We start from the raw sequence: 26,617 nt of genomic DNA on the forward strand, positions 1-26,617 counted from the left end.
TTAATATCAGCCTCAGTGCAGCAATTGATACTATACTTAACAGATGCCTTATCCATAACGACAAAAAAGCCCTTTGTTTCCATTTGTTAGATTGCTGTATTCGACAGATGGCAGGCATGAGCTTCTCAAAGTTATCTGCTAGGACAGGATATCTATAATAGTGCATGTAATAATATGACAAGCTGTTCGTAATTAAGATGTTTGCTCTGGTGCCTACACAGATCTTGCAATATGTCAAAGTGATCGCACAAACACAGAGGTGTGCCAAATATCCTTTTTATTAAAAGAGGCTAGTAAAGGCCATGGTATGCTTCAAGCTAAGTTCTTTTTCATTCTTTGGTTGAGGCCAAAAGAAGTTTGAACAGGCTGAGTGAAGGTATACTGTTTTTGAATGTTACGACACAAAAAACAACAACAACAACGAGGGCTGTGAGACAAAAACGGTTCATATATGGCAAACAGTTTTCTCCAGTAAGAAGCACCACCACGACATGTCACATTGCTATCTATTTACCATGAACAGATACTGAATGGAACAATGTTCAGGACTATATCAGACTATGTGGTTGTGCTTATCTGTTTTTGTGCCTTTAGAATTAGATGCTTTGCTTCCACTGAGGACTAGCAGGATGGATTACTGTATTGAACTCCTTATCGGTCTTCACAAAAAGACAGTCAGACAGTTGCAGCTCATCCAGAAGGCTGATATGCTCACTAAATACAAACCCAACAGATCCTTCATATCATTAGGATCAAGTAAAATAGAAATTCCAAGAGTTTAGTCAAAGCAGGGTGAATCGCCCCCCGCTGCTAGAATCAGCTTCCAGAAATGATCAGATGTGCTTCAACATTAGGCACATTCAAATCAAGACTAAAAACACATCTGTTTAGCTGTGCCTTTACTGAATGAGCACTGTGCTACGTCTGACAGATTGCATTATTATGTCTTTTTTTTCTTTTTAAACACATTCTAATTAGTTTATATCTGTTTTTAATCATTTTTATTCTTTGTTATTTTTATTTTCTTGTTTCTGTAAATCACTTTGAATTACCATTGTGTGTGAAATGTGATATAAATAAACTTGCCTTGCCTTAAAAAAATCTCTCATCTGTACCAGCTCTGATACTCGACCATCTAGTTCAGGGGTTCCCAAACTTTTCAGCCTGTGACCCCCAAAATTACAACGCCAGTGACTCGTGACATCCTCTGAGATGGTAATAAATATATTTATTTATATGCACACACACACAGGCCCAAGACTATTCATCATTTAATTATGAAGAACGCCATTCGGAGACCATCCTCCATGTTCAGTTGTGGCCTGTATTTATTTTTAAGGTACGTGAGTGTTATAAAGGTGTCAGAAAGTTTAACCTGGTGATATAAAATCAATGTGCTGTGTCTTTAATTTAACAATCACCCCAGAGGTCACACAAATAAATAAATAAATGAATAAATAAATCTAAATGCTGGTGGCCTTTTATTTGCATGTTTTTTTTATTTTTCTTCTGCAGCTTATGGATAAAATATAAAAATATGATGAATTTAACAGTTTAACTTAGTGTTGTTGTGCTGTTTTTCTCCTGTCTGACTCTGCGTGGATACGAAGGAAGTCAAAGAAGGCAAAGTTCCATTGATTAGGAAATCATCATGGACCAATGGTAGTTCAAAGGGGTTTAGCGCCAAATAGAACTCCCCCAAAATATTCACTTTCGGGAGTGGTTTCAAACTGCTGAAACAAACTTCATTTCAGTGCTTTACTTATTTAGTTTGAAGTATACCAGAACTCTTGCGATGAGTGTTTTGCATCACCATTAATTCGCTGTAAGGAAAGAGGCACCTGTTCAGTGAAGATTTCCTGAGTAAAAATAGTCTTCATTTTGCTCAGTGAACTGGGTTTGATGGCGATCTGTGGAAAAACAAAGAGTTTAAGTCAGAAAACAAATTCCAAGACAACCAAACTTCAACCAAACTCATGACAATAAGCAGGTATTTGATACTAAAAGTGACTCATTCTGGCTAAACAAACCCTCCATGACTCATCTCTCTGTACCACATCAATAATGTACGACTCCGCTAAGGGCAATTACATATCACACAGACGTGCTTTAGCCTTCTGTGGGATGTGCATGTTCTCAGACACTAACAATCAATAAATTCACCAATTAACAGCATCCTTCAGAGACGTTTACAGTGCCGGCCAAGTGTAACGGATGTTTCCACCTAGAGGACTATTTCTGGAGTTTAACCAATGTTGGCATTTAAGCCCAAAAGTAAACAGGACTAAGTACACCCTTTGTTATGAGCTAAATTGGACTTTATAGAGGAACAAACAAAAACCTAATATCTCTGGAGTGCCGCACTGATGGATATCCCTGACCTACTGCTGTAGGCATTAGCTTTAATGGTTATGACAAACAAAAAAACTAATTAGTTCAATTAAAAAGCAATTTTGCCTATTATAAGTTCAAATAAAATATTTTTACATGTTGAGGTAGGCAGTTCACCAGACAGCTCAAATCTCTCTCCAGTATGCTTGTTTAAAATAGTAGTACATTGTGATCCTAATCCCAGTCTCCTCACATAACTTTTGGCAGAAATAATAGAACGTTTTAGCTACAGCTTCATCACTTATCTTTGTGGTCCTTTTAAAAACAAATCCCACTTTAGAATGTATCTTTACCCTCATTTATTTATATCCTATTTACTGTATACTCTAACAAACTCTGTTTTTGTTTTTTGTTTCTTTTTATACTTCGTTTTTATTTTTTTTAGGAACATAAAACCAGTGGGAACAATACAAACAAACAAAAATAATAATACATTCATACATACATACATAAACATACATACAGTACATACATGTATACATAAACATACATACATACATACATACATACATACATACATACATACATACATACATACATATATACGCAATATACATATATACACAAATACATCCATTCCACACATGTATATCTATATACATACATATATAAAAATATTAAATTAACCTCGTCAAGAAAATAAAATAAATAAATAGAATAAGTATAAAATATTCTCTCAATGATGCAGAACCTCTAGAATTATGCAAATGTTAAATTATGGGTAATTATATTGTTGTTGTGGAGAAAGCCAGCCACTTATTTTCAAAGATCTCTATTCGTAATGGAAGTGCATGTGTCATTTTTTCCTCAACTTCTGCTATTATTTTGAACCATTCATCTTTAGTTGGTGGGTCTTCTTTATACCATTTCCAGGTTATTTACTTGTTACTGTTACTTGCTTTTTTACTTGTTGCCAATAATATCTTAATTAGATATCTATTCTCCTTTTCAAGTAAACAAACTCTGTTGTTGTAATTAAACACTACTGTCCAAAATCTGGGGTCAGTAAGACTTTTATTTTATTTTATTTAAAAATAAATGTTGTTGAAAGAAAAACGTTTACCTAGCAAAGATAAGATAGTTTAAAAGTGACAGTAAAGACATTTATAGTGTTACAAGGTTATAGCCCTCATTTGAAATGTCTATTAAGTCTAGTTTCAGTAAGATTTTTAAATATTTTTTGGAAAGAAATACTTTTATCAAGCAAAGATGCATTAACACGATTAAAACAATGACAGTAAAAACTATGTTACAGGGGAAAAATTTACTTGACAATCACATAAATTTTTTTTTTAAATACAGTGATGTAGAGAAGAGAGAAGAGATAGATGTGTCTCATACTGACCAGCTGATGAGCTTAAACTCACCTTCATCCCAAGGGTGGAGCAAACCAGCTCGATGATGGCACTCAGCTGGTTGCTATGGAAATACATGGCCACCAGTAATAGCATCTCTCCAAAAGAGGCCGACACTCCGGCAGCACTGGAAAAAAAAAAGAGGAAGAGAAAAGGGTAAAGGGAAATGGGTTAAAAATAGTCAATGAAATATAAACACTCTTATTATACTGAAGAAACCGATACATAGCAACCCCCAGGGCCACTACAGTGAGCTTAACATCTATGATAACACTAACCACAAACACACACATGGCCGTGCACTGATGGGCATTTATCTCTAAATTTATAGAGTGTGGATAAGAGCTCCAATCACAGTGGGTCACGAGAAGCGCTAAGCTGCAGGAGAGATGACTTATAAGCCATCAGCTGCTTATTAGTTATTAAATTGAAAAAGCCTGTCAGTGCCTAACCTCAGCATAACCTCATCTGTTTCCATTTTATCATTCATGCTCTTTTCTCCGCTTTTATAAGCATAAAATTGTGTAATGGATCAAGATTTGAGCATGTTTCAGAGTAAATGTTTTGTGCTTGAACCATATTTTTTTGGTTTTATTTTAGGGCCTGTGGTAGTAGACTTAGTTAAGAAAAAACACCCAGTCCTATTGTTTTGATGACAGCAATAATTGGCATTACTACTCAAAACTATAAATCCCAGTCTCTTTTTTTGTTCTCTTAAGCCTGGTTTATACTCGACGTGTTCGCTAGTTCGCTGCAGTGCACGTGGCGAATGTGACGTCATCGCTGTGTTTGCGGAGGTTCGCTTTGGGTGCACGCGGCATGATTTCGGCCGGAGCACACAACATTGAGATGCGAGCGAACGCTGCATTTGATTTAAATTGAATCTGAAACACTTTGAAGAGATTTTGTCTGAAACAGGTACGCCTGTGCAGACATCTTAATGATCCGTTCATGCGTGATCATAGAGATAACCAGACGACCAATGATTTTTGACTAAAAATTGCAACAGCCGTGAAAAAGGAAGAAAGTTTTTGGAAAAAGTTTGGAAAAACCTGAGGGATAAGTTTGTTAAGGCCAAAAAGAGGCCATGGCAAAAGTGGAGACCCAGATACACAATTACAGACATATGGTTTTCCACCATTCATAGGTTTTACTGTGATGTATATATTACAATTTTGAATTTAAAACAATTAAATAGTTAAAAAAACTATAATGAAGGAACAATTCATACCTTTGACAACTGGAAAAGAAAATTTGAACCTATTGATTTACAATATACTGATGCCCTATTTTTCTAGGCTTTATAGGTGAAAATGGTCATGAATGTTGGACCATTATTGTCTTTTTAGCACAAGTATAGGACAGAAACTACCCAGAGAGCAATGTGGAGAGGGTTAAATCTAAAAAATATCTGTATTTTTAAACGTGTACTTTTTTGCTTTTATTCTTTCCAAAATAAAAAATATTTTTGTAGAGCAACCCATGTTCTGTTGTCATTAATCCTTTAATAAACTGTCCGAGATATGAACAAAAGCAAGTGACGCATCAACGTTCGATTTAAAAAATCTTGAAAGGTTATAAAAATCTTTATAATCATTAAAACAATTCATAAAAATAATTTTTTAAAATTGTGTAAAAATCTTCAATATTATTAATAATATGACGTAGTTCCAGAAACTTTATAGTGCTCTGTTTACCCGTTTGATTTTACAGTGGGTTTCTTTTGACCAGCCCCTGTCGTTTTAAAGAATATCACTATGACGAAGGTATAAAACCCTCGTCCGTTACGTAAGGTGCGCGCACAGGCAGCGGAGGTCCGCGGAAGTATAAAGTAGGTCCGCAAAAGTATAAAGGAGGTTAATTTTATATAAATGGAAAGACTCATCACCTCCAACCTTAAAACCTTGGACAAAAGAAATGTTTAACATACAATTAGGAAAGGGTTGAAAGGGTTATACAAGACATTCTTTATAAACTTTTCTAACTTTTGTGGAGAACAAGAAGTCCGAAAAACTCATATCTGAAATAAGAATTCACAGACATAGGTCTGCATGTGCAAGATGGAACTTGTAATTGCAGGACATGAAGAATGCGAAAATAAATCAAAACTGATTGGATTAAAGGATAAACAGACATTTGGTGCGCAAGCATAAAAATTCTGCTTGCCCATAATTTATTGCTCCACCAGAAGATTTCCGTCACGCAGCTCGTAAAATAACTGGCATATTTGGAATGTTGTAAAATGCATTTATTGGTTGTTATGGGTTTGAAGGGCTTGTCTAGCCAGGCTTGCCGTACCTCTCGAAATACTCCTCCTCTTTTATCATCCAGCTGAGCCACATTACCATCAGCTGCTCCTGTTCTGGAGTGCTGCAGACAGAGGAAACAACAAAAATGATGACGCATTTGGGCTTTGAGAAAATTAAGCTGAGCAGTACTAAACTACTGAAGATGTATTTAACTGAACCGAACAAAAACAACAACAGGCAAGATCATGACAGAAAATGAAAAGTACTCATGTTGATGTTGTACTTGAAGGGGCCATATCATGAGGAATTACATTTTTTGCTTCATCTTTTGACATTGGCTACCATTAAAAAGTTGGAGATTTGGTAAGTTTTTCCCCCTTTTATTGAAAGAAAAAAAGTTTTATTTTTTGTTGGCTTGTAACACTGTTCTTGCACAATTTTGTGGTTATATAGGTTTGTAAATTGATGCGCAGGACTGTGATCTTTTCATGTGAGCAGTTCATGACAACAGGGTTGTCAGTGTCTTGGGGCCACTTTTTAGTTTGCTTTTTAACTAGCCTTCAAACACATTGTTATTAAATTGACAATATAAATCTGTACAAAACAGAAGCTATTTATAAGTGACGTGAGTGTGTGTGTGTATATATATATATATATATATATATATATATATATATATATATATATATATATATATATATATATATATATATATATATATATATATATATATATATATATATATATATATATATATATATATATATATATATATATGTGTACAATATTTATGAATAATTTTTAATAATACGTATATATATATATATATATATATATATATATATATATATATATATATATATATATATATATATATAAAAAATATAAAGAAATAAATAATTCATAAGTATTGTATAGGTCAATAGTATTATAGAAATATTTAATCACTTTGTTTTATAAGTAAATAAATAAATCTGATAAATAAATAAATGAAAATGAAGTGCCGCTTCCTTGCAGTTTTTTTGCCAAAACAAAAGCTCTAAGGTTTAACATTTCAAAGAAAAAAGTTTTGAAAGATTTTAATAATAAGAATAGGAAGAGAAAGAAGAAGAAAAGGATAAATAAATAAATACAATACATAAATATTTAACAATAATTATTTGTATACTTTATAAATATATTTAGGTATTATTAATAAATACTGTATAGGTCAATAGTATTATAGAAATGCTTCACTGATTTGTTTAATTAATAATAATAAGAAGAAGAAGAATAAGAAGAAGAAGAAGAAGAAGAAAAAGAAGAAATTAACTAATTTATTTATTTATTTATAATGAAAATATTATAAAAACAGCTAATAGTTTTCCCAGTTTACTGTGACAATTCTTTAATAAAACAATGGGCAGTAAAAAAAAAAAAAAAAAAAAAAAAAAAAATATATATATATATTATGTATAGTCAGTAAACTTTCTGATGTCGGCAATCATTAGCATGCTTATCATCACAATTAGTAGTTATTTCCTAAAAATAAAACTGACCAAGTTCTTTTGAACAGTTCGTATAGCATTTTAGTATTGATGGTAGTGTTTCAGAAGTCCAAAATGAGTGCTTTGTAGAGAATAGCGGGAAATAGTGTGGAACTAAATTATACTTTTTTCTGGCATATTACAGGAGTGAAGAAATATTAAATTAGTGTATATTATGACCCATCATTAAATCCTCATTTATTTTAAAGGGTGGATTATTGGCAGCAAAAAAGCTGTACCTGACAAGAGTGGGGAACGCCAGCAGTTTACAGAAAGACAGCGAGACGAAGCGCACTCCCGCAGGCGTAGCTGGTGGACGACTGGTCATCAACTGCAGCAGCTGCTCCGCCTCTTCATCTGTGGGCCTGTGGAGACAAAACTCACTTGGAAATGACACTAGAAAATGTTTTTTACAAACCAATTAAATCAGACTTGATAGAAATTAATTTACATATACTGTATTAACAACCTCTCCATGGAACAAAGCCAGAAACTTCTTTAAAAGGGCGAATTAAGTTAAGCAGCATAATTTATGTGTGGTTAAGAGTTACTACACTGGTGCTTCACAATATATCCTTTCAGCATCGATATAGCAATGTGCACATCCGCAATAGTCACATCACAAGATATGCAATGTTGTGTGAGGATTTTATTTGACCAGAAGACACAGTTCAGAACACATGAGGCAGGGTTCCCACACTTTCATGGACACCAGATTCAAAGACTTTTAAAAGGACCATTAATTTTAAATCAAGCACCTTTGTAATTCATAGACCAACATATGTAGCCCTTAAAAGTCCTTACTGTACTTACATTTTACTTACACTTAACATTTACATTAAAAATGTCAGAGTCATTTTCAAAAATTGACAATTGAAATTTTTAACAGTCATGTTCAAAGAACTTTCTGTCATGAACTGAATGAATCTCGGGATTTAGTATGGTATTGACTATGTATCTGGCAATGTTGATGTATATGGTCTTGGCGGTATAGATCTGCTACGCCGCTGCTGCTTTGATTATTATGGCCAAGCAAATACCGAGACCTGCTACTGCCAGTATATACACAGACATGCCGTCTGAAAATATAATACGCAGCTGCTACGGCAAACATAATATATGTAATCCCTGTAGCAGATCTAAACACAGGAGAAGCTGGGGTGGAGGAGGGTCTCCGAAAACTTGACAGCGTAAAATGACGCAGTGCATTTAAACTGATGAGGAGCAAGCTCATTGGCTGCCGAGGTGACAGTAACCAATCTCCTGCGCATGTAGTAGTGCCTTTTTTTAATCCGGGGTCGCCACAGTGGAATGAACCGCCAGCTTATCCAGCACGTTTTACGCAGTGGATGCCCTTCCAGCAACCCATCTCTGGGTTACATCCACACACACATTCACACACATACACTACGGATTCACCGGATTCACCTTCCCAATTCACCTGTACCGCATGTCTTTGCACTGTGGGGGAAACTGGAGCACCCGGAGGAAACCCACACGGACGCAGGGAGAACATGCAAACTCCACACAGAAATGCCAACTGACCCAGCCGAGGCTCGAACCAGCAACCTTCTTGCTGTGAGGTGACAGCACTACCTACTGCACCACTGCGTCGCCCATAAAGCAATTCATGGCAGAAATTTCACTTAAATTTTGTTAAATTCAGGTAATACAATATGTAATACAGGTAATATTCAAATGGAGTTACTAAAACACTGATAAAATGTGCATTATTTGTCATTGTACAAGATGTGTTACTGTAGAAGATTTAAATTGAAGATTTTTTAATTTAAGAATTTGTCAGTTGTTTTTGTTTTGTTTTTGACAATGGGCTATATGCACACAAACTTTTCATTTCGGTCAGCCAGCCCCAGGGCTTCCGGTGAATTGTCATCCTAAACAAAATTGCAGCATTTAAGATGGGATTTCTTCAAAAAACATCTTCACTGCCTGGCTGTGATACGATATAAAATGAGTATCAGACCAAACAAAAAGCACTGCATTAAATGATATTTATCCACACCATGTCTTCAAAATATGGAAATTAATATTACCCCAGTATTTTCAATGGAGTTTCTACGCTAGCCTGCTGCTAATGATGGCACCTGCATTTAGCCTCTTTTTACACTTTACAAGCAAATGTATGCTTAAGTGATTATATTTAAATTACATTACAACATTGATGCTGTAAAAGGAACCTTATGAAACTGAAAATAGTCGCATAAACCTTTCAACAGAAGTTCATCATTAGCTGAAAAACACTAGCTGTGCATCTAGCCCATTGAGTACAATTGTTGAAATTAAACCAGAAACAAATTACTTTCTAGGCCTTGAATTCATGTCTGAAATTCAAGCGTACGAACCCTGATTAGATTTGTGGAGTTTAACCATAACAGAGTAAAAGTTTAAGCAGTAGGTTAAAGCTCTGCAATAAGTTCAGTTAGGTTAAGCATTAAGTTAAGGCATGCAGACACAAGAATCTGATCTTTAATAACTTTAATAAAGAATAGATCTATTAAATTATTTATACACTAAAGACTTTGCAGTGTTATTTTACGTTTGATAATTTAATTTCTGTACCTGAAGATATTTTGACTATCCTGAAAATCCTCAAAAGCACTGTTTATTCCACTTTTATCTTTGCTCTAATGTATTTATACATGCTTATATTTGTGCATTACATTTTGTGCATTATTTACTCCCCTACAAGCTCATCCCAATCAATCAAAACTAATAAATCCTTTGCAAATCATCTGGTGAAGTTCTATAAATTGCAATATATATCGTATAAAAACAAAGTATCACAATGTCAGTATTTTTCCAGCCCTGCTTGTGCAGAAAAAGTCCTGAATTGTAGCATACCTAAGACCGGCAATCCCCATCAGAGCGCAATAGAGTCGTAGCAGTGCACTGGCCTTCACCACATGCTCCTCCCGAAGGCCAGAATAACCTGAGCTGCTCTCTGTGTCCATGTCGCTGTCGTTGGGGACGTGTGTACTGCGTGAGCGGGGTAAAATGGCCACCAGCTCTAACAGCAGCTGCCTCCGCATCTGCCACAGCACAGAACTGCTCTCTCTTTTCCTCTGAAGTGAGACAAACAGTTCAGAGTTTACATCTGCTATTAAGATGTGGACAAGTGGACGATGCTAAACACAAAGACACTAAACTCTCTTGAGATTATTCATATTTAGCCACTTACAGAGGTAGATGAAAACAAGTTTGATCGTGTGGTTGAATGTTTTCAATAAGCCACCTACTATCAGCATACTGACCCAACATAGTTATCAGGCATTTTGTGAGAAAGCGCACAAAGCAAGGAATTCATACTTAGTACTTTGCTTGTGCCATAATACAGACTGTAAAACTGTAGTTCAGATGTCAACCACATCTTTTCATTCACTTGCTAACTTACATAACATGGATTTGTTCATTTAATATGAAGAAAAAAATAATCATTATCATAACATTTTTCATATTAGTTTAAATTGATAATTATCATGTTAAAACTCTTCTTCTTCAGGATTTTTGCTCCTAAGTGAAAGTTCTGGAAGCCAGACAGTTAACTGTTTACTTAATTCGTTTTCTCTCTGAATATGAGAGACGTACAGAGGTAATTTTGTACATTTATGTTCAGTAAAACAATACTTTCCAGATAAATGTGCTAATTTTTTTTAAATAATAAGTCATGCATAATATCATACATCGAGATCGTCATAGTTATAAGTGAAAAGATGATTGTAGCACCTCATTACAATATTGAATTAAAAATAAAATAGCCTAATGACAATTACTGTAATTATATTTTATTGCTCATTTAATGCACATCTAGGTTAACAATATAATACATTTACTATGTATATCCACCAATCTTTTTAAAATACCATGGTACAGTTTCTTCACTCTGTGTTGTCAGTGGCATTGAGAATTTTAGTGCCATTTTAACTGGCTTTAAACTAAATCAGAGATATTTTTCTGATTTCTGGATTTTCTGGCTTCTAGTTATATCAAGCAATTATCAAACACGTTAGGGTTTTTTAAGAGTAAACATGAATGTTATTTTATCAGCTAGCCAAGATAAATCAGTAGTATTTAAGCTAAAGGCAAAGTTCACTCAAAAATGAAAATTGTGTCATCATTTGCTCATCCTTTATGAGTTTCTTTCTTTCGTTAAAAACAAGAGAATGTATTTTGAAAAAATGTTTTTTCAAAACTATTTATTTGCTTTTCCTACTACTGAAGTCAATGGTTACAGATAAGGATGTCCTGATCAGGTTATTTCCCCCTCGAATCCGAGTCTGAGTCATTTGATTTTGAGTATCTGCCGATACCGATACCCGATCTGATACTTCTATAATTCATAAAAAAGAATAAAAAAAAGAGCAAAAAAACAGATCCAGGATGTTCCTTATTTTTTGTTTAATTCACCTTAATTTAACATTCAACAACTGTTAACAAACAGAGCACTTCTGTAAGCTAGTTTGAACAATCAAGTAATAAATACCATCAATTCTTCACCTTTTGGACTTCAGTGCAACAGTAAATATTCAAACAATCAAAAATAAAAACAATGGGAGGTAACGTCAGTCTGAAACCACGTGATCGGGCCCCATTTCAGATCACGTGATCGGATCTGGACATCTCTAGTTACAGGTTTGTCAGATTTCTTTAAGATTATCTTCTTTTGTGTTCAACAGAGGAAAGAAACCCATAAAGGTTCATAACCACTCGAGGGTGAGTAAATTTTCACGTTTGTCCAAACTACCACATTAATACTAGGCAGAAATAGGGCATTTTAAGTTTAAAAAGCAGCATCCATTGTTCCTTACCTGCTGTCCATTGCGAATGAACATACTGAACCATGTGCGCACTTTTCCATTGGTGCCTAGAAGCAAACCACTGACGTATGACACCAGAGGACTGACCGCCTCATCTGCCATGTCTGGCTTATAATCCAGTGTCAGAGCGACACCGAGGCCTGGGAGATGACACTCTTCCACCTGTAGAAGAACAGAAGGCTTGACTTCAGTACAACTCAGTGCTCTGATCACTTTATTTGCAGTCTAATTCCAGGCATGACAGGTGGTCTTCGAGCTGGACACTCACCACCATGGCCCTGATGTTCAGAGCCTGAGATGGGTTCATCTGACACAGCTGCCGTAGAGCTTCTGTCCTGCGTCGGCCACCAACACTCTCCTCGTCCTGCCGCTCTCCATTCTTTATCAGTCCCCTGCACACTGGACACACAACAGGAAAGAGTTTGGATTAAATGTACACCCCAAATCGCATTTTCAGTTTAAGTTGTTAGTTGTAGGGAATTAGGTGGAATGTTTTCGTGAGAAGTTCAAATGTGCAAATAAATACGAAAAACGTACGCAATTAGTGAATGAGAACCATTAATTTCTGACTCTAGTTCACAAGCTCTGTGCCATCATATTACAGTCTATTCCAGTGTTGGGGGTAACGCATTAATAGTAACCCAAGTTACATAATAATATTACTTTTCTAAGTAATGCGTAAAGTAACACATTACTTTCAAAAATTAAGTAATAATATTCGTTTTTTTTTTTTTTATGTAACGCGAGTTACTTTTTTGTTTAATTAATTAACTTTTAAAACAATTAACTGCTGAATTAAAATAAACGTTGAATCCCGCAATCAATGAGAGAATTTTCTCCCTGCAGAAAAAGAAACTAAAATGGCAGAGCTTTACATTTCTGCTCTGAAAATATTCTCATTATTTTTAAATGCATGGATGAAAAGTAAAAGAGGATTGTCTTAATGCTCATTTTACTGCTCATTTTACTTTAGACAAAAAGTAGAAAAGCATCGAACACATTGCTTTAAACTTTCATTAATCTGTATATACGGCATGCACAGCTCTGGGCTCCGGAAGTTCTCCGAAGATAATATTATCCTAAACTATTATTATTTGATGTGGTTTTTTTAAAGGTAAATAAAGGTTATACAGTGTGTTGTTAATTGCAGAGCTTCTCTATTTAAAAAAGAAGAGAAAAAAAAGTAATTAAAAATAATGCAAAAGTAACTCTAAAGTAACATAAAGCATTACTTTCCATAAAAAATAACGCAATTAGTTACTTTTTCGTGGAGTAACTCAATATTGTAATGCATTACTTTCAAAAGTAACTTTCCACCAGCACTGGTCTATTCATGAAATCAGACAAGACATAGTAGAAACAAACATATTCTGACATAAAGTGAAAGACACCTTAGAGAGCAAACAATTGGATAACATAGACTAAAGTCAGTATTTTTAAATGAATATAACAATATAGCATTCTGTAATTACAATAGAACTCCTATATTGGGAAATGTATTTTATTCACAGCTAAAAATACTACGCTATGGCTCAGATAGGAATAAATATTCTCCACAAACATCTTTAAATAAGCGTTTCTTTATTTGGCTCTGAATTAAGCTCTGGCCTTGAATTAAAATAGCTGTTTCTCTTTTATTCTGTGATTTTAACCACAGATGACAGCTTGCCACACAGAATGATTAGAATTACAGAGAGCCTTTTATAACCGAGTGCAGGAATGATATTAGTTTCAATAGTCTCTTATGAAGAAGAAAAAAAAAACAGCTGATTGAGAGAAAACGCAGCCGAGTCCGTCACAATTCATCCTGCATCTGATTACAGTGTATCTCTTTAGACAAGCTCTTTCCCTTAATGATTCAGCCTTGAGCAGAATATTCTCCCAATGAAAGATCCTGTCTAGGTAATGAGCCTTGAGAATTGGCCATTCAATAATATGAAACGTTTCAAACTGGCTCTGAATGGAGCCTCGCACAAATAAGCTATTGACTCAACAAGGACCTGGGAGTGATGAAAAGATAGCAGAGACTTCGAAATGTTTTTATTTCCACTTAGTGTGTCTTTGAGGAAAACCCACATATACACATAAAGAGACACAAACGCCCCCAAGCCCAAACTGCACATAATCAGCAGCCGAACTCATCAAAATGGAAATTCGCCACGTGGAAATGGAAATTATACGATCTAGATGATCGTATAACGGCCACATAAAGCAGATCAAATGTAAAGTAAACGCAAGTTTCATGTGGCTTTATAGTTAATGGAGAAAAACGCAACACACCGTTATATTTTAACAGTAACAACAGAACAGTATTTTAAAACTAAATTAAAATGTATATATAACCCTGATCCAAGACTCAGACACACCTGAATGACTTTATTAGGACAATCTGCAATGTAATAAACTTAAACTGAAGATGACAGATAACTATAAGATGCCGTCTTTAAAAAGTCATAAATTCCTTCATTGGGTTTAATACAGACCTGGGCATTTTGCGGCCCGCTTGGATTTCTTTGATCGGCCCACGTGAAGTATTTATTTAATTTAAATTCAACCGCAAACAGGGCCTTACAATGCGCAGGTCAGATATTGCGAGTCAACAAAAGGGGACTTTCACATAGGCTATATCGTCTTTTGCACACTCAGTTTCCAGTATGCCTTGAAAACGGTTATCGTCCCATGCCTTACAGCAATACAGGTAGACTAATTACCTCAGATTAACAATTTAACAAATGCAGATACAGATCCTCTCTCAGTGATGAATGAATGAATGAATGAATGAATGAATGAATGAATGAATGAATGGAAAAAATGTATTAATTAATAAAAATTAAGATGAAGCAATCAAACAAACAACCCTGTGGCATTTCTATAAAGTTGATATTATGATGCTGGTCTTTAAAATCATTTTTTGTTTTAAATTGATTCTTTTTTTTTAAAACCTTTTTTTTTGTTGAAGTTTTTAGGAATGTTTTTTTTTTTAAACAAATGTATTGGTCTGGCCCTCTAAAACCCCCCAAGAGTCTAATGTTGCCCCTTGGAAAAATTAATCGCTGGTTTAATAGAATAATTTAATATCCTTTCACATTCAAAAAATACATTACCGACCACCTCAAGCGTGTCAGATATGCGACACCCCTTATCAAATTAGCAGTTGTCACATACATTATTAGATTCATGAAAGCATCTTCATTAGTTAAAATGTTAGATTGAACACAACAAATGCTACTGACTGCCTTCAAATATATCCTAAAACACCTGAATGCTTTTTTTTCTTTTAGATAAACTAGTGGTACTGCATTTTGAATACACTCTATGCAATATATTAATATTTCACAATATTACTATTAGGATTTATTTAGCTTCAACTCAAGCTCTGATAAAACCCCAGTCTACCATTGTTTGAAGAACGATAACTATGATATAAAAAAATGGTGGTGTTGAGGAGAATAAAATCCTCACTTTCAGGGAAACTTGTGATATCAATAATAAAAAATATATAGATATAATCAATAATAAATAAAAATCCCTGCAAGTGGAGATAGAAACAGTAGCTCTTTTCCTCCACAATAAATACATTGTGCCTCAGAGCAGTGCAATAAGAGGCAATAAAAATCATTGAGTGTCGTTTGTATTTTGAGGTGGTGGTAGAGGCCTGATGTTTGGCAACACAATGAGTTCTGTGGGGTAATTAGACAGAATAATTTTTATTACTTCATTCATTTATTTTCTTCCGCTTTTCCAGGGCCGGGTCTCAGGGGAGCACCCCAGAATTCCCTCTCCCCAGACACTTTCTCCAGCTCCTCCGGGGGGATCCCGAGGCATTACCAGGCCACTCAAGAGACATAGTCCCTGCAGCATGTCCTGGGTCTTCCCCGAGGCCGCCTCCCGGTGGGACATGCCTGGAACACCTCCCAAGGTAGGCGTCCAGGAGGCATCTGAAACAGATGCCCGAGCCACCTCAGCTGACTTCTCTCTACTCCAAGCTCCACCTGGATGACAGAGCTCCTCACCCTATCTAAAAGGGTGCACCATGCCACCCTACGAAGGAAACTCATTTAGGCCATTTGTATCCGAGATCTTGTCCGGTCATGACCCAAAGCCAATGATCATATATTTATTACTTGTTTGAGACAAAAATGTTTGAAGTGCATTTAAAAACTTTGTGGTCTTAATCTGTGACCTTACACAGCCTGTAGGTCATTAAGATCTATTTTTTTATTCGTATATTTTATTTTTTATTCTTATAGACTTATTTTTACACTCTAGCTTTCGATTGAGGCATGCCTGTTATTTTTATTCTCATATTTTATTATTTTTATTCTAATTTTGTCTATGGTTGTGTTAAAATGTGTACTCCATAAAGTTTGACTTGCTTTGCCTTTGTGATTATCTATCTATCTATCTATCTATCTATCTATCTATCTATCTAAAAAGAATTTAGCTGTAGCAACAAAAACAAACAACCTCAGAGTTTGTTGTACTTTAATGCACAATCAGGTGAGCAGCAGTGGCATCCACAAGCTTAAATCTTTCATTGAATAATCTTTACAGGCATGTGGCCAATTCTTGATTTTGCTAAAATATGCAATATGCTGCACCCAAAACTGAAAAGGGACTTCAAAAACCTCACAGAGTTCCTGTATTGTGTGATTCACATAACTATAATTCATGGGTGCACCTTACTCACAAATTACCGGACTGAAGTTAAACACATGACTAATACTCAAATCAGAGACGTTTATTGTGTTTGTGAAGCTGGAGGAGAGTTTATGTGTAGGTTTATTTTTTCTAGGCAAGTAACTCTGAATTTACTCATGCATTTAACTAGCTTTCATGAATGACATAGTCTTTAGATCACATGTACAGAATAGAGGCGTAAGATTTCAGCAGGTGATGAACATACCTTCATTAAAGCTGTCCGGGACATTTGCCACCAGAAGGCAGAGGAACCACTCCCCATTCCTCACGTGAAGAAGAGCCTCGGCCACTTCAATGATGGGCAGCAAAGATGGCAGCTCTGTTGGAACAGATTAACTTAAAGTCAAGAGTGTACGTTTTCTTTTTAAGATTAATCTTAATTTAAGATGAAGTAAAATTTTAGCTAAGTCTTTATTTCTGACATACTGAAAGATGTATCTGTCTACTGATCTAGAGATTATTCCAGACTAGTTATTCTTTTTTTAAGAAAAAAAATGTATATGAAGTGCTGTTAACGAATAACTTGCTAAGCTTGATACAGAAATGCTCCAAAGTTCACCTGCTTGTAGGATGCAAAGAACATCAGCCACTTCCTCTAAGTACACAGGACTCTCAAACAATTCAGAGGACTTGAGGAAAAACTCTCCATTAGAGTCAGCCACCTGTTCAACACAGGAACATAACACACACATATATAAACTAGTATATTATATAAAACACATACATAACATTATATATAACATACATTTATACAAATATAATTATATATAACATATAATAAATGAAATAATATAAAAGCCATATTTGTGAAACATTGAGAATTCATTCTATTCTTAAAATATTTCAATGTTCTGGAGAGCCTTACATTTACCATGACTACATTCACCAAAGAATTTACAAAACAATAATATTGTGACAAACACAAAATACTGCAATAAAATTCCATCAAGAACTCTGTTGGGATTTAGTATGGTAATGAATATGTATATAGCAATGTTGATGTATTTGGTCTTGGCGGTATAGATCTGCTACGCCGCTGCTGCTTTGATTATTACGGCAGAGCAAGTTAAAAGACCCGCTACTGCCAGTATATACACAAGACATGCCGTCTGAGAATATAACACGCTGCTGCAAACATAATATCTATGTAACCCCCGTAGTAGATCTAAACACAGGTGGAGCTGGGTGGAGGATGTTCTTCGAAAATGCGTTGCAGCTTGACAACATAAAATGACGCAGAGCATTTAATTTGATGAAGTGTAAGCTCATTGGCTGCTGAGGAGACAGCAACGAAACATGTAGTTTAAGGGCCATGAAACCCCCGTCTCAGCAGGGTGTTTTCACACTTCTATTTTGAAAAAAGTCAGGAAAGTGGGTGTGTCCAGCTCTGTTTAGGTGGGAGTGTCCGGGGAGGGAAAGAGGGAAGGTTTTGCATAAAAATGGAAGTTTCCGTTTGAGCACATGCTGATTTTCACAGAGGCAAAACAAACACTGACGCAGAGGAAAGACAGTCAGGACCACAGTAATCGAATTATTTGCCAAATTAAAAAATTTTCAACTTTAACTGCAGTTTGGCACTTTCACTTTCATTCAGGAACATTTCATGCTTGCCCCCCATGTGACAAACGAGATATTGTATGCGAGGAACTGCTGGAAGAGTGTAATTTTAATGGAATGATTGATAACGCACGGCCAATGGGAGAAAAAAAACCTTCTGCATTTCTCGTTAACTTAGATGCACTCGGTAGGTAGTGTCAGAAAGCAGTGCGTGTATAAATTATCCTATCACAAAATGCGGCAAAAATCCTACACGATGGTAATAGTTTGATTAAGAAGTTTACATGTTTACATTCGGAGAGCAGCATTTACAGAAGATCTTTTAGTCTATAATATCGTACTATAATATTGCAGTGATATTAACTTAACTCAGAAACTAAATCATTTTGACTAAGGTATGTCTTTAAAAACTGAAAGAGTACTGCTGACTATACGAACTAACTTTGCCATCTGAATAAGCAAACAATGAACACCGATCACACGCACTTACCAAATCTGTAGAGACAGGACAATCAGCACCAAATGGAGCCGTGTCAAATTTAAACGAAGACGAGCGGCCAATCCGGATTTCACTTCCAGATGCGAAAAGCTCTCGGGTAAAAAATGTTCCTTACAAACATATTTCTGTCGCGTGCATTGTAATCCACACATGAGTCCAGCTGTGCTCTCATAGTGGAAAATGACAACAAAACCTTCGTTGCAGCACATAAACAAAACACTGACGACCAGTGTCTACAAATTCTTGTTCTTTCACTTATTTTGGCAACACAACGTGGCATCTCTCTGCCGTCTGAACACTGTAACAGGTAAAAACTTTCTACGAATGTATCAAGCATATTAATAAAATTGCACCTCATTCACAAAAAAACGAATTTGCTCGAAATAACGCAAAAACAACCAATTTTCACTTTTTTGTGAAATATATGTGTCCTAATAATGTTTATAGCAACGTGTGACACATATATGACTGTCAACGTGTTAAAAAATGTGTTTTGGTGTTTTGTGACCCTTTAATGACGCAGAAGCAGATTTGCTAACCTATTAGCACTGCGTTTGCATAGAGTTTAATGGCAGAAATTTCACTTGTAGATTACTTAAAATAGCAACTCTCCATTCCTATAATACTATAAAAAGCTATTTAATCCTGTGATGCCAACATCACATTTGGTGCTTAATATTATTTTTAGTACTACGTTTTTCTTTTAGAGAATGAAGAATAGGATGTATTTGGAAACTAAATTTCTTTTCCCAACTGAAATATTTTCAAATATCACTTTTCATGTCAGTTTTAATGTATCCTAATATTTTTTAAATAAAAAATACAATCTTTTGTATAAAAAAAAAAGATTTTAACACAAAAAAAAGCATGGCCGCTTTAAAATGCAAAAGACTATATTATTATAAGTTAAGATAATTATGCAGAAATAGGGATGCTCAGATTAACCAATTTAACCAAAAGGATGCATTTTCAACAGATCAATGCTACCAGTTAAACAGTTAAAAATATATATAATTTTTTTATACTCTATTTCTTTTTTTAAGTTTTGCGGCAATTTTAGACGTAGCCTATTTTCTCAAAGAAACTAAATGAAAGGAAATATGAATGAAGGATATTGCTGGTCACAGTTTGACAGATGAGTTGATCTAGGGCGGCAGGCCTATTTATTTTATTATTTTTTATTTAATTGTTTTTCTCTATGCTGTTGAAAACACTACTGCTTGAAGATTTTCTGTTGTTAATATGTTCTGTATGCTGTTGTTTGCGTGTTAAAATAAATCAGTATTTCAAAATGCAATATTTAATGTGTCAGATACAAAACAGACACCTCAATTCATTTTTTTAGTTAAATAATAATTTAATCTTAATCTGCCCGGTTAACGATTAATATTGGGTTAATGAGCTCCGGTTGGAAAAATTAACCGAAATGAGCATCCCTATGCAGAAATAAATAAAAGGATACTGAACCTTGTTCATAATGGCCAGCAGCTCACTGAGAGCTAGTCTGAGTCTCCTGAGAGGATCACTGTGCTCAAACTCCAGAGTCAAACCATGCTGAAGCTGAGAGACCAGAATGCTCTCGCCATTAGATCCTCCAGCTTTATGCCTGTGTAAAAGAAAACATGCCAAAATCATCAAATAATCAAGATATCAGTTAGAACATCCTCCTTTCTGAGTGATACTATGTTCTCATTTAATCTACTAGAGCTGAGCCTACAGAATGGCCACATGAAAGTACTTTCTTTCCTCCAGACCCACCTTAGCTGCTGCTCTTTTCTAGCGTCCTGCTCCAGAGCGTGGAAATCCACAGACAGCAGAGCAACGATGGAGTTCACCGCCTCCACCCCTGACAGCAGCCGCAGGATGAGCTTCTTATCCTGTGCCCAGGCATTACTCTGATCTGCAGGGGCACAGAGAGCCATCCTGACCAGACAGGGCAAAAGAAGACGCAGCTCTGGGTCACTTAAAGCTGCAAGTCTGGCCACATCCACCTTCTGCATGGCCTCGAATGCATATGGGCTCACAAACTGAAGACTGGCACTGTCTGTCATTCTTCTGCAAAATGAAAGGACAGGGAAAGGAAACAGTAAGCATTTTTGCTGAATTTTTAGTACTAAAATAAGCAAATACTGGTTTCATTATAAAATCTAAGTAATAAATGACAACAGTGTTTTCTTGCAAATGTTGTAATTCTCTCGTTCAGTGTTGGGAAACTAAAGAATTTTTTTTGAGGAAGATCAAAAATCTATGTAAATTAATTTGAGATATTGAAAAAAACTATTTTTGTGAAATTATGTCAGGATTTCAAATAGGGATTTTATTTTTAATATTTTTATATTGACAGCCATTTTAATATGCTGACTTGGTGTTCAAAAAGCATTTATTCATCATCACTGATAAAATAGCTGCTTAATATTTTTGTTTGAACAATAACACATCTTGTTTAGTATTTCTGATGAATTATTAAGTTAATAATTAGTTATTATGTGTGTGTGTGTGTATATATATATATATATATATATATATATATATATATATATATATATATATATATATATATATATATATATATATATATATATATATATCATTTAAAAACATGGTACATCTACTCTAAATAAATATCCAGTCTACTAGCCACCTACTGCTATTGAGGGAGGAATTTAAAAACTTAATTGCTTCAGGTAATAATAATCATGATTTCAAATAAAGATTTTATTTTTTTAAATTCTTTATGATTACAACCCTGACTTGGTGTTCAAAAAACATCATTGATAAAATTGTTGCTTGATATTTTTGTGTGAACATTAATACATTTTGTTTAGTATTTCTGATGAATTATTAAGTTCTAAAGAACTGTCATTAAGTTGGCAAAAATATCGCAATGCATTTTGACTTAACACGGTAAAAATCACGTTGTGAACATGTACTACGGTAACGTTAATGCAATGACATTTTTAAAGCATACAGTTGTCGGCTGTAAGTAATATAGTATTCAAATAAAACAGTACTGCTTTATAAGTGTTCGCTGAATTTTAATTTGCCTTTAAAACACTGTTTTCTAATTATTATTTTAACATTTGTTGCTTTAAATGTGTTGAAATTAATATTTAAAACACATCAAATGTTAACTGTAGGATCTGCCCTCAGATTCACAACACAGCTAACGTCAAGCAGAAACTTATGCTTAACATAACAAACTCTTCGGCTTGCGCCTTAATTTAACATAATTAAAAGCGAATAATGCATTTTTATATCATGTATAACCATAAACACCCTTACCTAGACTTTCAACAGTGCCGCTGGTTACAAAAGAAACCCACTGAGGCCTGCAAGACCGCGGTCTGTCGTGATTCTCACCCAAAAGGAAGTTGATCTTCTTTGGTCGAAATAGGACAGCTCACCGGTGAGCTAACAGGCTAGCTGCTAAAGCTATCCTGCTTAAGAGACCCATTCATCCCGATTTAACTATATGAAGCAATATATTTAAAATAATATTATGCTTAATACAATTGACTTAATCTATATTAAACCCACATGTCTCGACCAGAGTGCTTAGCAAGCTATAAAGTAGAAAAAGTAATGATTTTAGCACAAGCGATCATCTGCTCCGCCGTGAGCATGCTGAACTCTGGCTGCGTCTCTAAACCTAGTGTGCCGCCTACCTAGACACACCATTGTCCGGACATCACAGCCGTGTTCTTGCTCAAATTAGAGAAAAAAAACAGCAATAAGTGGCAAATTTGAAGCAAAGGTAAAATATTTACAAGTCAAGTGAAAATGGCAATAGCATATAAATCACAATTACTTATATATGTACATAACTCCGAAACTAAGACACAACCTAGAACGGAGTTAAAACTTATTTAAACGTTGAGTCAGTTTCTGTGAACACTTCATCCCATTCAACTGTTACGTTATATGAGTTCTAGGTTCAATAAGTCATTTTCATTTAATTGTTTGATTTATATTTAAAATGAGTCTAAATGTAATCTATATAATCTAAATGTAGTGTTCTGATTTTATATAATTGTCACTATATCTAGTTTAAACCATGTATTCATAGCAAGGCCATATTAAACATAAGGCTAGATAAATGTCCATAAAGCTAAATGTATTTGTTGTGAAGCAAATTACCATACAACCAATTTTAAAATGGTTATCTGCAAAAGGCATGTTAAACTTGAATATATTGCCATTTATAATGCACATTACGATTATGAACACTTTCCCTGATATATATATATATATATATATATATATATATATATATATATATATATATATATATATATATATATATATATATATACACACACACACACTCCTACCCTAAATAGATTTGTATGTGAATACTTCACAAATACAGTGAGGTCTGGCCTTGGCGTGCTTGACCCTAAAGCTGTTTATCAGACTTTTGCATTTTGATAGCATGTCGATTTGGTGTGGGAAGTAAGAGAAGTCTCAGGGTCTTTGAATATCAACACAGTTTATTCTGAACAGAGTAAGATAGAGGAAATAGATCTTTCTCTGTGCACAAACACTGCATTTCCAACAGTCACCCAGATCGTTCGTCAAGTCCATTTACACCACATTTCCTTGTCAGACTCAATGAAAAGTGGTTCTGGTCCAAAAGTGTCCATTATCACTTGGAATTGGTGCAAACAGGAGAAGCCAATGGAGTGTATGTGAAAATTTAAGCATATCTTAGGTGTTTTTATGTCTTCAAAGCCGTACAGTCCCTCCCCACCCAAAAAACACAGGAAAAACATGAAGTTGACTCTTTTTATTCCTAAAACAGAAGCAGTGCCACCCAATGCTGGTGCGGCATTCATATATAATTATTTATATATTGCAGTTTTTCGTTTTTGTGTCTAAATGTGTGGTATAAAATACAATATACGACAATGTACCTCTTTATTTTTAAACACAGTGAACTTCATTGCTGTACAAGTCCCGTGCAGCTAAAGCTTAGCTGTAATTTTGTCCACGCGCAAAGGCGCGGACTGAAACCCCCAATCCAGTCTCCTCTGTACATCGTGACAATACAAATAATCTGTGTCTCCCTTACAAAAAATAATACTCTAAAAGCAACCTACCGCAACTTTGTTTTATTCATCTTTTTAGTGGGTTTTTTCCGTTTGATGGTTCGTTTTTGTAATTAAGACGATTACATATATTTTTGACCAATTGCTTTAAAGCAGGAAGGCGATACAAACCTTCTAGAACTTTTATATATAAAAGAGGTTAAGAAATCAGACAAATTATACATTTAAAAACTTACAATAAATAAGACAGATGCAGGCATTTCATTTGGATATAATCTCATCCAAAAGAAACAGGGAATTAGAGGTCTTAAAACCAAGAATTCATTCTCATTTCAAAGAGCATCAAAAGTCCCTTTCCATCAGATTCTATACAGATAACTCCTCCATACACGTTGATTAAAGAACTGGCCGAATCCGTGCTAACCGAGGAACCACGCGCTACCATCGCTCGGAGCATCCGTGGAACCAGGGATGTCGAACACCAGCAGTCAGCACTTCCATCTTCCTTCTTTGGCCTCTGCATCCTCCTTCAAGGCCTCTCGTTGTCTTCGAGTGAGTGTTATGAACACCAGACGCCTGATCCTCCTCCACAGTGCTGGGTCTGAGGTGTAGTGACTGCCTACCCAGATCGTAACTTGCGCACTTATAAAGTCCAGCACTGTAGTTTCCTGTTGGATTGTTTTTAGATCCGCCTTTTCTTCTTCACTCTCCTCGTTTCTGTTCCCTGATAAGGTCCTGCTCTCAGTACTGCTCGGTGAGTGTTACAACATGGTCATGATGAAGTTGTACATTTGATTGAGCACCACAAAATGGATGGGCAGGCAAGAGCGGCGGTCCTGGGTCGCAGGGTCACAGGTCAGCCAGGAAAGGGCATTGTACTGCTCCAACACAAATCTACAAGAGAGAAACAGTTAAATATTAAATATTAGTGATTATTAATCTGGAAGGTGTAATGGTACACGTATTCAAACCACAATACTTCAGTATTAATCTATTGATAAACATGTGGAGCTTAATTCTAAAATCCCCTAAATCTGCTGTCTTTATGTGGGAATAAAATGTGATTAAACATTATATACCAATCCCTTTCATCCAATAATTGTAAGCTTTTTCTGTTGCTGTTATTTTTCAATAACTGAACTTTATTTCAAATTCTGTCTAAAAACGGTACATGCTGATTCAGGGTTTCTGCAGGTTTCAACAAGTCAAATTTAAGACTTTTTAAGACCCTTTTAAGACTATTTTGAAAGAAAATTTAGACTTATACAGGGCTAAACACTAATGATTATTTCTAATGGCCTGGTTGTTGATGCTTTTCTTAATGTCATTTGACACAAGTTATTTCTAAGCCAAATATTTTAATTTGTCATATACCTTTTTCAACATAACGTTTCTCTTTTTTTAAATGACAAGTTTAAGATTGTTAAAAGTATATTTATTATAGACACAATTACATAAATTATCAAATATATATACTTGTTGGCTTTTTGTCCAAATGAATTGAGCATAACTCCTATTCAACCTAATGCTTTTCTTGCCTATTCCATGTCTATTTATAAATATCATGTCGCTTCCCCTCAATTCTGTACGTATTTTTGTACAACCGGAGGATCATGTTAAGGGAAATATTGCTCTGTTATCATCATAAAGAATTGTGTAATTTTTTTAGGTTTCTTTCCCTGATTAGAGAATTAAATTTGGACAATTTGCTATACAAATGTCTGTATGTCTTTGCAATAAAAACCCTTATGTATTATTGGTGATTGGAAGGTTGTTGAACTGATTGGGTAGCTTTACTTGGACAGAGGAAAAATAAGACCTTTTTAAAATGTTTTAAGACCTACAACATAATATTTCAGTATATTTAAGACTTTAAAGGTTTTTTGCTTTTGAAATTCAAGAAATTTTAAGACTTTAAGACCCCATAGACACCCTGTGATTGAAATCTCTTTAATCTGCTCAGATTAGAAATTGCACTTTTTCCAACTTGCTGTACAAAAATGTACTTAACCGTGACTTCAAAACAGATACAGTGCTCAGCGTATACAAGTACACCGCTCACAAATCTATCTTTTAAACTAATATTTTTAATAGGAAGCTATACAATATTAAATTTCTGGATATACATTAGTCGGTACTGAAGCCAAATCTGACGCTTATCTAACAAAATAACTTGCGATAACGGCCCCAAAACTAGTAAACCCAAATATATATATGTTATGGAAAAATATTAAATACAAATTTAAAGAGAGGAAAAATCAAGAGAAGCAAAAACATTGAAAAATTTAGTTGAAATTTTGTAGGTTGTAATTTTTTTTTACAATATTTTGCTTGAATTTAATTGTATTATCTTTCAATTTCTAAATATGTTTGGTGACTAAAATATTATTTTAATAAATATATCTGTTTAATAAATCTGTTTTGTTTAAATTCCCCAAAATACATAGCCTATATTC

At 34.8% G+C, this 26,617-nt stretch overlaps 2 protein-coding genes across 2 annotated transcripts in view; both read right to left on the reverse strand.

Moving 5' to 3' along the window:
- Positions 1-22,749, reverse strand: part of ints2 (integrator complex subunit 2) — a 52,285-nt gene extending 29,536 nt beyond the window's left edge. Inside the window, exons 1-12 of the mRNA XM_056466845.1 lie at positions 22,396-22,749; positions 20,872-21,168; positions 20,581-20,719; positions 17,617-17,719; positions 17,263-17,376; positions 12,625-12,755; positions 12,348-12,518; positions 10,384-10,604; positions 7,761-7,886; positions 6,045-6,116; positions 3,759-3,873; positions 1,842-1,910 (exon numbers count right to left, since the gene is read on the reverse strand). Of these exons, the coding sequence (XP_056322820.1) occupies positions 1,842-1,910; positions 3,759-3,873; positions 6,045-6,116; positions 7,761-7,886; positions 10,384-10,604; positions 12,348-12,518; positions 12,625-12,755; positions 17,263-17,376; positions 17,617-17,719; positions 20,581-20,719; positions 20,872-21,164 (1,554 nt within the window). The 5' untranslated portion in view covers positions 21,165-21,168; positions 22,396-22,749. The remainder of the gene's footprint in view (positions 1-1,841; positions 1,911-3,758; positions 3,874-6,044; positions 6,117-7,760; positions 7,887-10,383; positions 10,605-12,347; positions 12,519-12,624; positions 12,756-17,262; positions 17,377-17,616; positions 17,720-20,580; positions 20,720-20,871; positions 21,169-22,395) is intronic.
- Positions 22,750-23,884: 1,135 nt separating this feature from the next.
- med13a (mediator complex subunit 13a) overlaps positions 23,885-26,617 on the reverse strand; it is an 88,047-nt gene continuing 85,314 nt past the window's right edge. The window contains exon 30 of the mRNA XM_056466127.1: positions 23,885-25,055. Coding sequence (XP_056322102.1) covers positions 24,923-25,055 — 133 coding nt within the window. The 3' untranslated portion in view covers positions 23,885-24,922. The remainder of the gene's footprint in view (positions 25,056-26,617) is intronic.

The sequence above is a fragment of the Danio aesculapii genome, chromosome 10 (genome assembly GCF_903798145.1).
Source record: "Danio aesculapii chromosome 10, fDanAes4.1, whole genome shotgun sequence".
NCBI classification, from domain to species: domain Eukaryota; kingdom Metazoa; phylum Chordata; class Actinopteri; order Cypriniformes; family Danionidae; genus Danio; species Danio aesculapii.